Below are 14,809 nucleotides of genomic sequence, written 5' to 3' on the forward strand. Positions count from 1 at the left end.
TTTTATATTTGCATTAATTGCAATGTCCACAAACATGGTTAGTCCAACTCAAATCAGTAACGTATGCAAATAACTTTATGCAATATGAACCCATACAGAGTATACTGGACATGCATATTTTTAAGAATAACCTTTTAACTTAATGTTAACTTGAATTCTATTTTTTTTTTAATCTACAATCTGACAAAAATATACCTATCAATTCATAAGAACAAAACAAAAGCAGGTACCTGTTCCAAAATGAAAGATATAGTTTCAAGAACTAGGTGAAGATCCTGCTTTTCCAGTGAAAAAGCTGCTTGCAGTTTTTCTTCCTCCTCTTCACTGAAGCTGCTTTCAGCCTAAAGTACAGAAATAGTTATTCCTGACATTATATTAGCAACCAAAAACAGATTTTGCAAAACACAAACACGATGGTTACCCAATTGTTTCTACATGGAAACAGAGGAAATCCTTTTTCTAACAAAAAAAAATACCATGTGATTCATTTTCCTGTAAATCCAAATGAACTTCATATGCGACACTGTGTATTTTTAAGAAAAAAAAATAATAATGATGCACCACAAGAACATGCTTTCTCCTTGCTTGTTAATAAATATATCTCCTTGTCAATAAGTATATTTAGGAGCTACTAAGCAAACTTTCGACCACATTACATCATCTGCGACATCCTTTTATATACAAAAATAACAAGTACAATAAGTCCACTACTGAAATCAGAAAAGCAAACAGAAATAAAGCAAAACAAACAGAAGGCAAAATTTAAATTACATATGCTTCTCCCACTCTGGATAGTGGCATTTTCTGTTTTGAAAACTGTCCATGTTGTTACAAAAGAATTAAACGCAGAGTGTTCCCTTTAGGTTATTTTAAAAGCTTCCTTTTAAAGCTGCGGTTTTAACGCGATCTGTAGTGTGTTAGCACGGAAACGTCAGCTCAGCCACGGGCAGCTGAGGGCGGCCCGCGCTCCGGGCGCGCTTTACTCACCCCCACGCCGGGCACCCCGATGCCCTCCCAGCACCCTGACCCCCCCGGCGCCCCGCGACGCCCCGCGCCCACCTTGATGTGCAGCCTCTGGAGCAGGCGGCAGAGCAGCCGCGGGAAGCGGCCCGGCGCCACGGCGTTCAGCAGCGACACGGCCCTGCGGATGCTGCGCGCGCGCAGCGGCGCACGTGAGGGCGGCGGCAGCCGCGGAACCCGGATCCCCCCACCCCGGATCCCCCCACCCCGGATCCCGGATCCCCCCACCCCGGATCCCGGATCCCCGCCCCTCTCCGGCCCTGCGCGGCCCGGCCCGCGCTACCTCTCGCTCTCCGGGACCACGGGCGCCGCCATCGCTGCGGCGCAGGCCCCGCCCCGGCAGCGGCCGACGGGAGCCCGGCGGGGCCAAGCCGCGCCCGCGGCGCTCCGCCTTGCGCGGGAGCGCGCCTGGAGGGCGCGCGAAAGACGGGAATTGGGGGAGATGGAGCCGGGAATGGGGGCGGTTCCGGTTGCCAGCGGGGACCGCATGGTCGGCGCAGGAGCTCCGCAAAAAATAGTTAAAATTCTTCTAATGCAGTTTGTCGGGATCGCGGTGTGGGAAAGGGCTGGACACTGTGGGGTGTTGTGGAAAAGCACGTGCTGGAAGCCTGGCCGTGCTCGAGCAGGGCGATTTATCCCCTGTAGTGCCGTTTCATGGGCCGCCTTAAATCTTGAAGCCTCCAGCACCCGGCCTGAAAATCCTGAAGTCTTTTCCGTGATTCCCTCCCGCAGCGTGATTCCCTCCACGGGGTTTTGTCATCGCTCGCTTTTTAGTTAGACCTCACTTGGGCATTCCGTTTTGGAGGATCTCTTTTTGAAATACGCCTGTGAGCGCGAGGAGAACCTCTGGAAACAGCCCAAGAAGGATGTAGGAATTACGGGACTCTTCTCAATTTCAGACAAGCTAAGCATTGTGATCAATTGCATGGGAGAGTTGAGAATCTATTTTTTGGAAGTTTTAAAGCACAGAGAGAAAAATACCCATCAAGAGAGATGTCAGTGAAGCTTATCCTGCGCTGAGGACTACGTGTGCTGCAGATCCTTGGGACACCTCCTTCCTCGGAGTGCGTTATTTCCTCTGTTTTCTTAGATCCTCTTGATCCGCTTTTAATTCCAGTCTATTACTTGCAGTGTCACTGTGTTCACACACAAATCCTCCTCTTTTCTATTGTCTTCCTTTTCTCTGCTGTTTTTTCCTTATTTCTATAGTTCTGAAGGTACATACGATCTGTAGAGCTCCTTAAAGTATTTTCAAGTTACGATTTTTACAATAACTCTGAGCTACAAATTAACTATATAATTATCCTAGTATTTGATAAAAATAAAACAACATAAAATTTCACTCACAACTGAACATGTAGTTTAAGCATTTGCACTTAACAGGCAATTAATTTGTATAGCAGGAATTGAATTTTGTCTTCCACCTAGTATTAAATAGCTCAACTCCTCAAATCTCGTTGAGAAAATAACTTGTTTTGTAAAGTGCATTTTATATGTTTCAGTTAGATTACTTCTGTCAGAAATAAATACTCCTCTGTGAGTTTTTTGTCTATGACTGCTATCATTATGAAGCAATCTGCCACTCCTTCTATGTCATTAGTTGCATCCTGCTGTATGAAAAATCTCATTAAAATCAACAGGACTATTTGCAATGTCAGATGCTGTTCAAGATGAATAGGGGCTGGGGAATTTCACTTTATTGGTTCTATATGCTGGTTTATATTTTGCTATTTTATGCTTATGTGTGAACTCTTACATCTGGCCACATGAAGAGGATGAAACTACTTCAGCAGAAGGGAAGGCTGCACAGCACACTCCTTTAGTCAAATATAACCATGAACATACAGCAAATACAGCTGCAAGCAGTGCACCTTAATTTACTGAATTATAACGCAGACAGATATGATCCTCTAAGGAATGGGTGCTCCTACATTTGCACCTGAGCGGAGGTGGAAGCTCGTAAGGAGTTGATAGGGCCAGGCCACTGGAAACAAGACACGTTACCACTGAAAATAGTAGGATAGCAAGATCTTTCTGTGGTTCATGACATGGCTACAAGTGACGGTTCTTGGATGCAAATATTATGTTCTCACCAATGTTAAAAGTTGTGGGTAGCTCCTGCTTGATGTATCTGTTTTTGAGGTAGAATAGCATTAAACAGAGAGGTCAACTTAAACCGGCATAATTTATTTGAAAATGTTTTAAAATCACAGTCAATGTGTCAAAGGAGAAGCTACAGTCAGTAGTGCTACTGCAGTAGAAGCTACTAGTGATAGTATCACTATCATCAGTTAAGAAACCCAGTAGAGTGACAGCAGCTGTAATGATTTTGGCATAAGTACATTCCCTTAAATATTTATCCAGAAAATAGAGAAATCCAGAGATCTTCTGTAGTCAAGGTCTTCTAGTTTTCTCATAAAGTCAGTCAAATCTCTGTTTTCCTCTAGTTTGGTTATCTGTGGAGAAAGTCCAGCTGTGCTCTACAGGAAGTGTTAAAAGCATCAAGAAAATTGTCCAGAAAAGAATTCAAAGTATATTATTTCCCTTTTTTATGGCTTTTCTGTGTTTGTATGGATCTCAGAGACTGGCAAATATTAACTACGAGAGTTCTTGCCTCAGCAGATGGTGACATATAGTGTTAAGTACAATAACAATTTGGATTAATTTTTCTCTAAGCTATGCAAAGGGATTGAGTAGTCTCTAGCCAATATGCAGAAGTTTCTCTTAAAGTGGAAAAGGAGATAGAGGGCACAGTGAATTCAAATTAAGCAGATTTAATCAATTTTTAGGAAAAGATTGGCAGATAGGATCTTAGTCTATACTTTAGCGTATTCCTGAGTTTTCATCTTTCCATAAGCCACAGTGGGAATCACTGGTGGCTGTCAGCAAGGCAGCCACGTGGGTGAGGAACAGACAGCCTGGGTAAACTGACAGTGTCACAGACTGTTTAACCCCTATATTGGGGGGAAAGAGAGAAGAAAAGGTGACAGACATTGTGGAACGGTTCATCGAGCTGCTTTGATCTTAATAATTTTAAACATAAGCTCTCTAAAGTGACCTTACCCCAAAGGTGAAAGCATATTCTGTTTAGAGTGATACTTTATGAGGTAAGGAGATGACTCTTGTCATCTCAAAACTGAACGATTTCATAAGAGGTTAAGAAATATCAGCTCTCTCTGAAAGCGGTTTCATTTAATAATCATCTGCAAACATCCTCCAATGTGGAATTATGTAATTGCCTGACAAAAGCTATCAGACAAGGGCACTCGGTTGTTGTTTTACATACATATATATATCAGTAAGTTACACATCAGTACTTGAGACATGCATCTTGCATCTTTTTTTTTTTCTTTTTTGCAGGTAGCTACTTTAATAGAATTTGTTGTGCAACTATCAGCTGCTGATTTGAAATAAGAGCCAAGTTGGGATGATCACTGTCTGCAGCAGTGTGGAGCTGCTGTCCTCCCATGCATGGCAGAACGGCCTGTGCATCACGTTTGTGGTTTCAGTGTCCTTGTCCTGGCTCTGACTGCTGCCCTTCAGCTTCATTTTCAAAGCTGCATTAGGTATCTCAGTGATGGTGCTCTCCTGCTGTCTGCATTTGGCTAAGATGGGGTCAAAAACCAGACTAAGAATACACAAAGTAACACCAAACAATGAATTTAATAATAGCATTCCAAATTTACAGCAATCTGGATTTGATCACATTACTCTAAGATATTACATTTTTTTTCCTGGGAAACTGTTCATTCTTTGGACGTCAGTGTAAAGAAAGTAAAGCTAGTTCAAACCTGACCATTTCAGACTCAAGGGAATGCTGTCACCTTGTTTCCCTTGCAAATTAATTTCATTTTTTGAAGAGCTACTGGTCCTCTGCTCAAGTGCAAAGGTCCAGGTCATGTGCAAAGGAATCTGTGGCTCAGAGGAAAGCCCACAAGCCGTTGGCCTGGGGTGGATGACTGCCTGCCCAGTGATGTGCTGCTGGAGGTCTTCTCACCTTCCAGGCCACAGGGACCCCCAGTTCTCCACTAAGGTGGAGACCAAAAGTCCCTATGGTGAAAACCAAGAACAGCCTCGTATGACGACACAGTGCAGCTTGTGGTATGTCAAGTCTGCCATGAATCATGGTAAGGAGGAGCCTGCTGGAACTGAAGATACTTCTGTCCAGTGGCAAAAAATGTAAATCTGTTTCCTTTAGTCTGAACTATGGTTATTGCCTAGTCAAGACAAGGCCACAATTTGCTGAAAAACTTGCTGACTGAACATGTTGGTTTTAGTCTTGAAGCATTGGGCAATAGGAAAGAATTGGAGAGCAGTTTCCATGTTCCTTTATATCCTAAGGCAACTGGAAAGTAGTGACACAGTTTTGAAGCACAGTGTTAAGGGCTCAATCTCAATGTGTTACGTCAATGTGTTATCTCAAATGTGCCTTGCTTCATATAGACGAGGCGTAAAGGCATCAGAAGGGACACATGCTTAGACAAGCATTCAGAAAAGGATAGTAATGTCACACCCCTGAGTAAAAGCACAAGCAAAAAATATGTGAGGAAAAGCTGATTCCAGATAATGTGATTCAGTTTCCCAGGAGGAGAAAACTGTTGTTCACAGCAGTCCAGACATCCTCCTTTTTAGAAAGCCAAGGTTTAGGAGGAACTGCCTAGGTGCCACAGCAAGCCTGACAAGAAGTAGAAGGAATGAAATGCATATTGGGCCTAATGGAGAAGGTTAAAATGTACTGGGTAGCAGTGGTAAAGAGGCATAAACACCACTGGAGGCACCTCACTAGGATCAATTCATAAAACCAAGATTTACTTGAATAAAAATAGAAGAATGAAGAACTTTGCTCAGATGCTAAGGAAAACAGGAACATCATCAGTCAGGGACAATGAATGGCAACATGCTGATCACATCCCCAGCCTCAGTCTCAATTGTATCATAAACCCATTTCCTACTACAGCGACATTCGGGTCCGCATTTGTTCGAATTGCATTTGGGGCAAGGATAGAAGCAACCCAGGCAGTTCTTTTCCAGGCAGTCACACAAATCAACATTATTACAAAGCAGCCTGCCATGTTTGTCATACTTCTTCGTGATTCTGCGGGAGATAAAAACAACAACAACAACAAAGTGATACTGAGAGACTGCTTCAATGTACCCAAAGACTAAATAGAAATAATGTGTAAAATGTCTCTTCAGGAATATTTCCACTTCAGCACACTTATAAGATAGTAAAATGCCAGCATAATATCCTAATTGCTGCAGGCACTGTTATTAAAAATATGTGCACAAAAAAAGTAAAATTCCTTTAAATCAAACCAAAACCCTTTTATTTTTCCCAGTACAGCTTTCACATCTAAATAAATAATCTCTATGAAAAGTAGTAAAGTTTATATTCATCTCATCTTCAGTAAACAGCATAATAGATTTTTTTTAGAAGTTAATTATATAAGTAATTAGTATATCTTACTTGGGCTTATAAAAAAAATCTTGGTTCATCTGTGACATGCGTGCTTTCTTTTTCTGCTCTCTAGTTTCAGGATTGAAGTCAGCTACCTGAGGTCCTGGATTTTGAAAGGCTAAGCATTTTAATTGTTTCTCTATTTGTTGCTATAAATAAAAAAGAGAACAGCAAAGTTATAAGCATTATAGTCAGACCAGGTATTTATTAGCTGCTAAATGGCCCTGTATGCTTCCAAATGCTATTAAAAATTAATACTTAATACTTTCCTACCTGTGTTGTTTTAAGTTGAGACAATAGCTGTGGGCATTGTGTATACACTCATTATTCATTATACAAAAGCACAAACATATGTATAAATTGATGCTTTTTCCTTCTGGGTAATGGGATGAATTGCCACCTGCCAGCTTCCCTGGCAGGTCCTATTCCTTTCAGAAGCCCTGCTGATTTTTCACAACTGAGGGAGTGCTTGAGGGCTTCTCATGGCAAAAGCAGTAGGAATTCAGTCAGATCTGCCAGTTTGGTGACTTTGAAACATACACAAATAAAATATAAACTTGACAACAGGTGGCTGATGCTGTGCATCTTCACCTGTACCCTTCTGAACACCTCAAAGGCAATCTCATATACCTGCAACATTCAGATATTTTCACCTTTGGGCATGAAGTAGATTTTGTTTGTTTAAAATAATTTTCAGCCTCATCACTGCACTTGATCCTAAATTATGTTTCAGGTTGGAAACATAATAAGCTATGGAGATTTGAATGGATAACATGAAGTGTCACCTTTTGGAATTTAAAGAAGACTTAAAAGAGAAGCAACGGCCCCTTCAAGGGCACTCTTCCACTGTGGGCATTGGGCTGGGTGATCTCTAGAGGTCCCTCAGCCCCCAGCTGCTTTGTGACCTTTTGGTTCTCCCCTTGATGTCCCATCCGGGCCCTGAAGTGCCCTTAGTCTTCCAAAACACTGCCCTGCAAACTTGGCTCACTTTACTGCTTATTATTACTTGTATTTTTCTATTGACTTCAGCTTTTTTTCTTATTTTTTTTTTTAATTAATATGGAAGAAATTAAAGGGAGGGGTCACAATCAATAACATGGTTCCTGAGGTGTCATACCAACTGTTTCTGTGTTATTGAGCAGTCCTTAGAAGGAAAGGCGTTTCTTTCTGTGAATGTTTCCTGGGCAGAACTGCTTTTCTTACAGTTTTCTTCCAGATGATCACTCATTTCAATGCCCTAATGAAACATATACATACATGTGTGTTAGACATATATGGAAGTGTGATGACATCTATAGATGCCTTAGGTTTTAGGAATGGATAGGTGATATCCACAGTCTTAAGGATATACACTTAGCACATTCCAATTGCTGAACAAAATGTGGCTCCACATCAGCCTCTGTTTAAAACCGCATTAAAATAAAATAACTTGCATTCACCGATGAAATAACAAAGATATAAAACAGATGCTGTTCCAGCAAAGCCTGTATCAGTCGTCCCTAGGCAAATCCCATGGGAAGCCAGAGCGTGGGGCAATGCTCCCGGCGGTGACGGCGTGGGGTGGCCCTTCGCTCACCACTAGGTGCCACTCTTGTCCAAGCTACAGGTCCTCGGGCACGTCTCCAAAAACGAGGGGACGAGAAGTCACCGCAGGGTGCACCATCCCTCCATCCTGTCACACTTCTCATAGATACCCAGACTGAGTTTCACAGCTGGGTCTACGGCAGCTGGACTGCTCCATGTAGATCCATGGCTTTGCTTCTGAGGGCTTCAGATCTGTCTTTTAAACCTCAACCACTGTGAACGTTTCCTTTTCAAAAATTGCAGGTCTTTCACTGCTAAGAGAGCACCCCAGGAGAGGTAGAGGCTCTGCAAGGCCGCCCTGCCCCTTCCTTCTCTCTGCATCACACAGAAACAGTGGGGAGGAATGTTCGCCATGGACACTAGGTATTTTATTCTACTCACTTGGGAAGCTACTTTGATACAACTCCATACAATATATTCTGTTCCAGAGCCTCAGATTTCAGTCCCAAACAGTGAAGGGAAAGTTTAAGCCTTCTGCTTTTGAGCTCCTCATGCCCTTGCCCAGGTGGCAACAGGTCTCTCCCGTTGTGCCCAGAAGGGATACCATCCCCATTAGGATTATTGCCCAACCCCTGTATCTGGGAAGAACAGGACTCCAGAGGCGGATGCAGCCTGGTTTTCCACTGTGCCGTGGGGCAGGGGCTCTGTGCCAGAAGAGGGGACCTGTGGGAGAGGAGCTCCTTGTGCCTCCAGGAGCTCCCGTGCCTCCAGGAGCCCCCCTGTCTCTAGGCACCTGCAGGCAGCTCCACTGCACGCAGCAGCAGCCAGAGCTGGGTTAGAGGTGAGAAGGGGCTCGGGTAGTGGCCTGGCAGTGACAAGAGAGGAGACCTTGCATGAGAGGGCAGATCACCCCCGACATCTCATTCCACACTGACATATTTCAACTGCTTCTTCACCTCACTGAAGTTATTCTTCACAGAAAACACAAAACATCTCTGTCTCCACATATATTCTAAAAACAAAGTGTTAATATTTACTCTTTAGGAAAATGTTAAAAATCAGGCATGGTAGGATTAAGGACCTGTGCAAAGTTCAGAGAGTCACCAGGCTAATTTTCCTCCATGTCATCTCCTAAAAGGGAGGCTATGAGACTCACACTGCTACTTTCAAGTCTACAGAACTTAACTACACAAAGGAAGGAAAGCAGGGTCCTGAAGCAGTGCTTACCCTGCTGCTGTGAATCCTCTTGGTATATTCTGTTAGGCTGTAGTGATCAATCCCAAGCCAAGGCGCTAGATACTTGCATACAAACCCCTGAGAGGAGAGCAATATTCCTCCCTGCAAAAACTGCACTCTCCCACACCTTTTGAATGGAACAAGTGCTTCTTGGAGACCAACAGCCTCTACTCAAGGTACCACTGTGTCCACAGCATCTGTCTAGGCTACAAACCCTAGGCAGGGCTGACATTAAAAGCAGATGAAGGAAGCAAGAAAAGGCTGTATTATATTGAGAGACTTGGATTTATGCAACATACAGATGTTTCTGTTCAAGAGAAGTTTCAGGAGATAATGGAAGCTGGGAGGAAGAACCTTTGTTTATGATTTTTGCAAAGGAAATATTTTTCTCTATCTGCTCTTCTGAAAATTTATTATTTCCATTTATGAGCTTTGCAATTTGCACTAAATATTTCAATGTCTGCAAAACGTGGTCACCAGTGTTCCTGGTACTTCAGGCTGCTTGAGCTCAGCACTGTAGCACTGGTATCTCTGCAGAGCCTGCCAGAGCAAATGCGTGCTGCTGACTAGCTACATTTGTTCGCCCCCAGAGGACCCCACTCTCTGACTCACATATGTAAACCGAGCAGTACGTTTGCTTTCACTGTGGCTCTGATGCTCATGTACACAGGGGTTACACCAAGTCATTTTGTTGATAACCATAGTCGAGTTCTGCAGAGCTCTCTGTGGCCTTTGGCATTAGCAGGCAGCATGTAGACATGCTCACCTATGCATCCTGAAATCTGTGCAGGAAATCTGGTGCTAGCCTGGTTAAGGATGAGATTAAATTCACCTTCCTCAGTCTATGCTGTGGAGTGAGCTGTAAAGAAGTGGAGGAGGCACCTACCAACTAGTGCGTGACTTCTCTTGTAGTCCCAAATACAGATGCGTGTCCAGATCAAAACACAGATCTTGTCTCTTGCAAGACAAGAGACAAAATCTCTTCCAGAGATGCTGAAAGATGCTGTCTCTTCCAGAGATGCTATAAAACTGGTGACAGGGCAATAGCTGTGCTTTTCCCAGTAAAATAAAGACATCTTTTAAGGATTTTAAGGATTTTCTTTTTTTTTTAATCCTTCGTATGCTAAGAGCAATCCTGTAAAGCCTGAAGTTGAAGTCCTTTAGCTGAACTTTAAAAGATAGTAATAAAATCGTGGGCATCCATCATATAATAGGTAGAAGATATCTGCCAGATCTACCTTTTGAAAATCACAGTTTTGAATATACTCAGTTCAGATCACAGTATAAAAGGAATTTTAAATTGTACTCACCAAAGAAACAGGCTTGCACAGCAAAGACTGATTGCTCCAGACTCGCTGCTGCACAATTCCTCTGACAGCCAGAGTGTGACGTCAGCCCCAGAGTGACTGAAACAGAAGACAAATCATCAAAATAATGCTCCCCAGAGAAGCAGGTGGTGATAGTGCCAGGTACCTGCTTTAAAGAACCTCACACATGTCTCCATAGTTATGGCTTTTTAGTATGGTTTTACTTAGCACGAAGTGTGCAAATAGAGGAAACAATATAAAGTATGATGAGAGTCCTCGTTTATTACCTCCATCTGTTACACATTCTCAGACCAAAAGTCTTTCTTAGACCTTTTTTTTTTAGCATAAGTGAGCAATAAAAGTGTAATGAGTATTGCATTTTAGGAAAAAAAAAAGAACTTTTTTTAGCACATAGATGTACAACGGGAATACATTACCACTTTAGACAAAAAGTTTTTGATTCTGTTTGCTCCAGTCAAAATCTCCAATAGTCAAAAGTAATCAAATAAATATGGTTAAAACTACATCACAACCTCACAGTTGAGCTTTCTGCCTTTCAGGATTGCTGGATATGCCAGGGGAAACAAACTCGGGCTTCTCCCAGTACTTTCAGATGCCGATTTTCAGCATGCTGCAGTCACTGATGGCTTTCATTACTCTTTCCTAAAACAAAACTTAATCTTGACAAACATCCAAAATTGTCAAGTTTTATGAATTCATCTTCTGTTGTGCTTAGACAAATGGTCCAACATATCTTTTGTCTTCATCAGCTGAATCCATGCTCTAAGGCATTTCATAACCCAGTCTGAGTGCAAGTAAATTTATTATTTGCAATATTGTTTTCTTGTCCTCCAAACACTTGTAAAACCAAATGTTAACATTTTAGCAGCAGATTTTACCTAGAGGATTTAAATGCTGTTACACACACAGTCATTATATTCCACAGACTATTTTCTTTGTTCAGAAAAATAAAACAAAAATCCCTCAGGGGAAAAAAAGTTACAAAATCTCTACGGTACTCCTAGGAGAGCAAGCAGAAAAATAAAACCTGTTTGTTTTCCACATGTTCTTCTGATTCCTTCATATTCTTTAATATAGAGAAAACAGAATTTTATAACTCTGTTCATGCAAAAACTGTAATTGGACTGCCTTCTGCTTATTATCTCTTTTTATTCTTCCTTTGGTCTCATAAATTCTTTTAATAGTTACGCACACATAAATGTGAACTTTTTCTGAACTTTGTGTATGAGTTACGATATTTATCTGACATGACATACGTGATAACTAGCAGCCTGCAATATACTCAGAGATATTTTCACTGTATGGGTGTTGGCTGAGGAGCAAGTGAAGACATACATATTAATTAAAATCTTAGGTGGCATTTTGAAAGACTGATAGCAGTGGCAAAACTAGTAGAGATTCCTACAGGGCCAAGTCTTGGCCTGCGTGAACATATGGCTGCAAACAGTGATTTGAGAGACATGAATGAAAAAGCATATAGAGAAACAAAGATGTCTAGATTCGAAATAGATTCTAAATACTGTTTGTGTTCCAATATCAAGTTGGTTGCTTTGTCACAGATTCCTCATTCATACAGCTTTATTCCAGCAGGTCCTGGATGAAACTGATATTTGGGATGTCGCGGGGTCTTCCATAAGCCAGCGAGCTCGCCTTCACTACTGCCCAAAGAGCAGGGACCTGTGCCAAGGGGTGACAGCAGAATGTGGGATGTTCTTTTTTCTTTCCCAGACGAAGAGCTATGGACATGAACATCATAGCTAGCAGAAGTGTAAGCCCACTGGTAAACGGGCCTGAAGCTGGTTGAGGTGCTGCAGCGTGTCCAAAGAAGGGCGGAGAAGGGGCTGGCACACAGGCCTCATGAGCAGCTGAGGGAGCTGGGTTATTTAGTCTGGAGAAGAGGAGGCTCAGGGGACACCTTGTCACACACCTTGCTACCTGAAAGGAGGTTGTGTTGAGCCCAGGGTCGATCTCTTCTCCAGAATAATTACTGATAGAACAAGAGGGAATGGCCTCAGGCTGCACCGGGGAGGTGCAGGTCAGACATTAGGAAGAATTTCTACATGGCAGGAGTGGTGAAACACTGCAACAGGCTGCCCAGGGAAGTGGTGGAGTCACCATCCCTGGCAGTGTTCAAGAAATGTGCAGATGAGGCACTTAGGGACATGGTTTAGCAGGCAGGGTGGTGAAGCGCTTACAGTTAGACTTGATCTTAGAGGCCTTTTCCAACCATTACAATTCTTACGATTCTAGGATAATACCTGACATATAACCAGTTTCCTGTTATATTGCCCTAGAGTTAAGAGTATTACCTAAATATATCATAGGTAAGACCAACATGATTGCACTGTATATGCTTTTCTCTGTAGTAAATTGAGCTAGTAATTTCACTGTGAGGTTTTCTCATTGCAAATTTCCTCCTCTATTAAATTAAATGCCAATAAAAAATAGCAGTGGATTAGAAACACACTAATTGCTGCTGGTGGTAGTTCCCCATTAAAGCAGAAGTAGGTAATGAATTCAATAATGCATCAGTGAATATGCTTCTACGCCGTGATGTACTGTGTGCTCAGTATCTTACAGCCATTACAAAGTGAATAGCTGAAGAGAAGAAATTTTAGTTTTCAGCACTAAAAATCAGTCTGTAATGTTCTTATCCCACTCACAAACAGTTCCTTGGGGCTTCATGATTTAATTGTTAAAGCGTAAGCTGGACTCAGGTTTTAACACTGTATTTTCCTTTTTTATTATGCATTTTTCCCTCATTCTCTTCCCACTTTTCTTCAAAATCACCACCGCCTGTCAGTTACTTAAGTCCCTACTTTCCTCCCATCTGGACAATCAAACCAGCAATGTTCATTTGGGGAGAAGATGACAAAAAGAAGCATGAATATGGCTGCCAGATAATGTCCTTGTGGCTAAGATGCCAACAGCAAGGGGGTTTAAAATGATTTGTTGGAAACACCAGGAACAAAAGGAAGTGAAGAAACCTTTTGCTCCAGGGAAGAGGACACAGTAAAGCCTGCCTCAAAAATCAGCCCAACATGGGCAAGTCTCAGCTGCCTAACAGCCCCCAGGGCTTGTTTAGTGCTATTTCTTCCATACAAGCAAAGAGACTCAGCCAAGGATGACACCCCCCACTATGGATCACTCTTTCCACTGCCACCCCAGAGCCACAAGCGTGGGTTAGTCCTTGACTTGACTGGCAACCGACACCCAATCCAGGGGATCCTTCCCCAGCACCATCTGCCCACGCGTCCCAGGGTGGCCACCTCCCTGAGGCCACTGAACGCTGGGCCTCGCGTACTTGCCCGTCCCTGGAGTGCTCCCGCCTCCGGACGTGGCAGGGATGAAGGGGACACGGCTGGGGCGGGCCTGCTGAGCACCAGCAGGGCTGGGCGGCCACAGCCCCTAGTGAGCCTCAACCCCGACAGCGCTGGATCTCGTCCCTGCGCTGCTCCAAAGCGACACGGGCCTTGGAGACAGCAGGGGATGGTGGGGATGCCCCGAGGGAGGGTGAGGCACCCGCGGCTGCGCGGAGGCCAAGCAGCCCGCGGGTGGCACAGAGCTGGCTGTGGGCGGCATGGAGCTGGCTGCGGGCAGCATGGAGCTGGCTGTGGGCCGCAGGGAGCTGGCTGCGGGCGGCATGGAGCTGACTGTGGGCCGCATGGAGCTGGCTGCGGGAGGCATGGAGCTGGCTGTGGGCCGCATGGAGCTGGCTGTGCGCCGCATGGAGCTGGCTGTGGGCCGCATGGAGCTGGCTGTGGGCGGCATGGAGCTGGCTGTGGGCGGCATGGAGCTGGCTGCGGGAAGCATGGAGCTGGCTGTAGGCTGCATGGAGCTGGCTGTGAGCAGCATGGAGCTGGCTGCGGGAAGCATGGAGCTGGTTGCGGGCAGCATGGAGCTGGTTGCGGGCAGCATGGAGCTGGCTGTGGGCCGCATGGAGCTGGCTGTGGGCAGCATGGAGCTGGCTGCGGGAAGCATGGAGCTGGCTGTAGGCTGCATGGAGCTTCACAGATTCACAGATTCACAGAATATTTAAGGTTGGAAGGGACCTCTAGAGATCATCTAGTCCAACCTTCCTGCTCCAGCAGGCACACCCAGAGCATGTGGCACAGGGCAGCATCCAGGCGGGTTTTGAAGACCTCCAGAGTAGGAGACTCCACAACCTCCCTGGGCAGCCTGTGCCASKGCTYTGTYACCCTAACAGTAAAGAAGTTGCTCCTCACCTGGAGACGGAACTTCT

The 14,809-nt window shown here is 44.1% G+C and overlaps 2 protein-coding genes across 4 annotated transcripts in view; both read right to left on the bottom strand.

The window, feature by feature from the left end:
• The window catches only part of COMMD10 (COMM domain containing 10), a 104,302-nt gene extending 102,793 nt beyond the window's left edge, over positions 1-1,509 (bottom strand). The window contains exons 1-3 of the mRNA XM_026052835.1: positions 1,304-1,509; positions 1,060-1,150; positions 231-341 (exon numbers count right to left, since the gene is read on the bottom strand). Coding sequence (XP_025908620.1) covers positions 231-341; positions 1,060-1,150; positions 1,304-1,509 — 408 coding nt within the window. The remainder of the gene's footprint in view (positions 1-230; positions 342-1,059; positions 1,151-1,303) is intronic.
• Positions 1,510-5,821: 4,312 nt separating this feature from the next.
• Positions 5,822-14,809, bottom strand: ARL14EPL (ADP ribosylation factor like GTPase 14 effector protein like). Of its 3 annotated transcripts, none has more exons than XM_026052849.1 (5): positions 14,793-14,809; positions 10,549-10,644; positions 7,596-7,715; positions 6,488-6,627; positions 5,822-6,115 (listed from the first exon to the last, which is right to left on the bottom strand). In XM_026052849.1, exons 3-5 carry the CDS (start codon positions 7,704-7,706, stop codon positions 5,893-5,895), a joined length of 474 nt encoding a protein of 157 aa, XP_025908634.1. In that variant the 5' UTR covers positions 7,707-7,715; positions 10,549-10,644; positions 14,793-14,809; the 3' UTR covers positions 5,822-5,892. The 3 variants fall into 3 exon arrangements, with proteins under 3 accessions (XP_025908634.1, XP_025908633.1, XP_025908635.1); XM_026052848.1 differs by lacking the exon at positions 14,793-14,809 and adding an exon at positions 13,554-13,602; XM_026052850.1 differs by lacking the exons at positions 10,549-10,644; positions 14,793-14,809 and having other exon boundaries at positions 7,596-7,720.

The sequence above is a fragment of the Nothoprocta perdicaria genome, unplaced genomic scaffold (genome assembly GCF_003342845.1).
Source record: "Nothoprocta perdicaria isolate Ctin4 unplaced genomic scaffold, notPer1 scaffold_92, whole genome shotgun sequence".
Classification (NCBI taxonomy): Eukaryota; Metazoa; Chordata; class Aves; order Tinamiformes; family Tinamidae; genus Nothoprocta; species Nothoprocta perdicaria.

Excerpts from the sequence above, each read along its gene's own strand:
- ARL14EPL (XM_026052849.1), bottom strand. The coding sequence starts at position 7,706 with ATGAGTGATCATCTGGAAGAAAACTGTAAGAAAAGCAGTTCTGCCCAG. Across the intron at positions 6,628-7,595 it reads CAATAACACAGAAACAGTTG|CAACAAATAGAGAAACAATT; the intron begins GTATGACACCTC and ends TTTTATTTATAG. Across the intron at positions 6,116-6,487 it reads GATTTTTTTTATAAGCCCAA|AATCACGAAGAAGTATGACA; the intron begins GTAAGATATACT and ends TATCTCCCGCAG.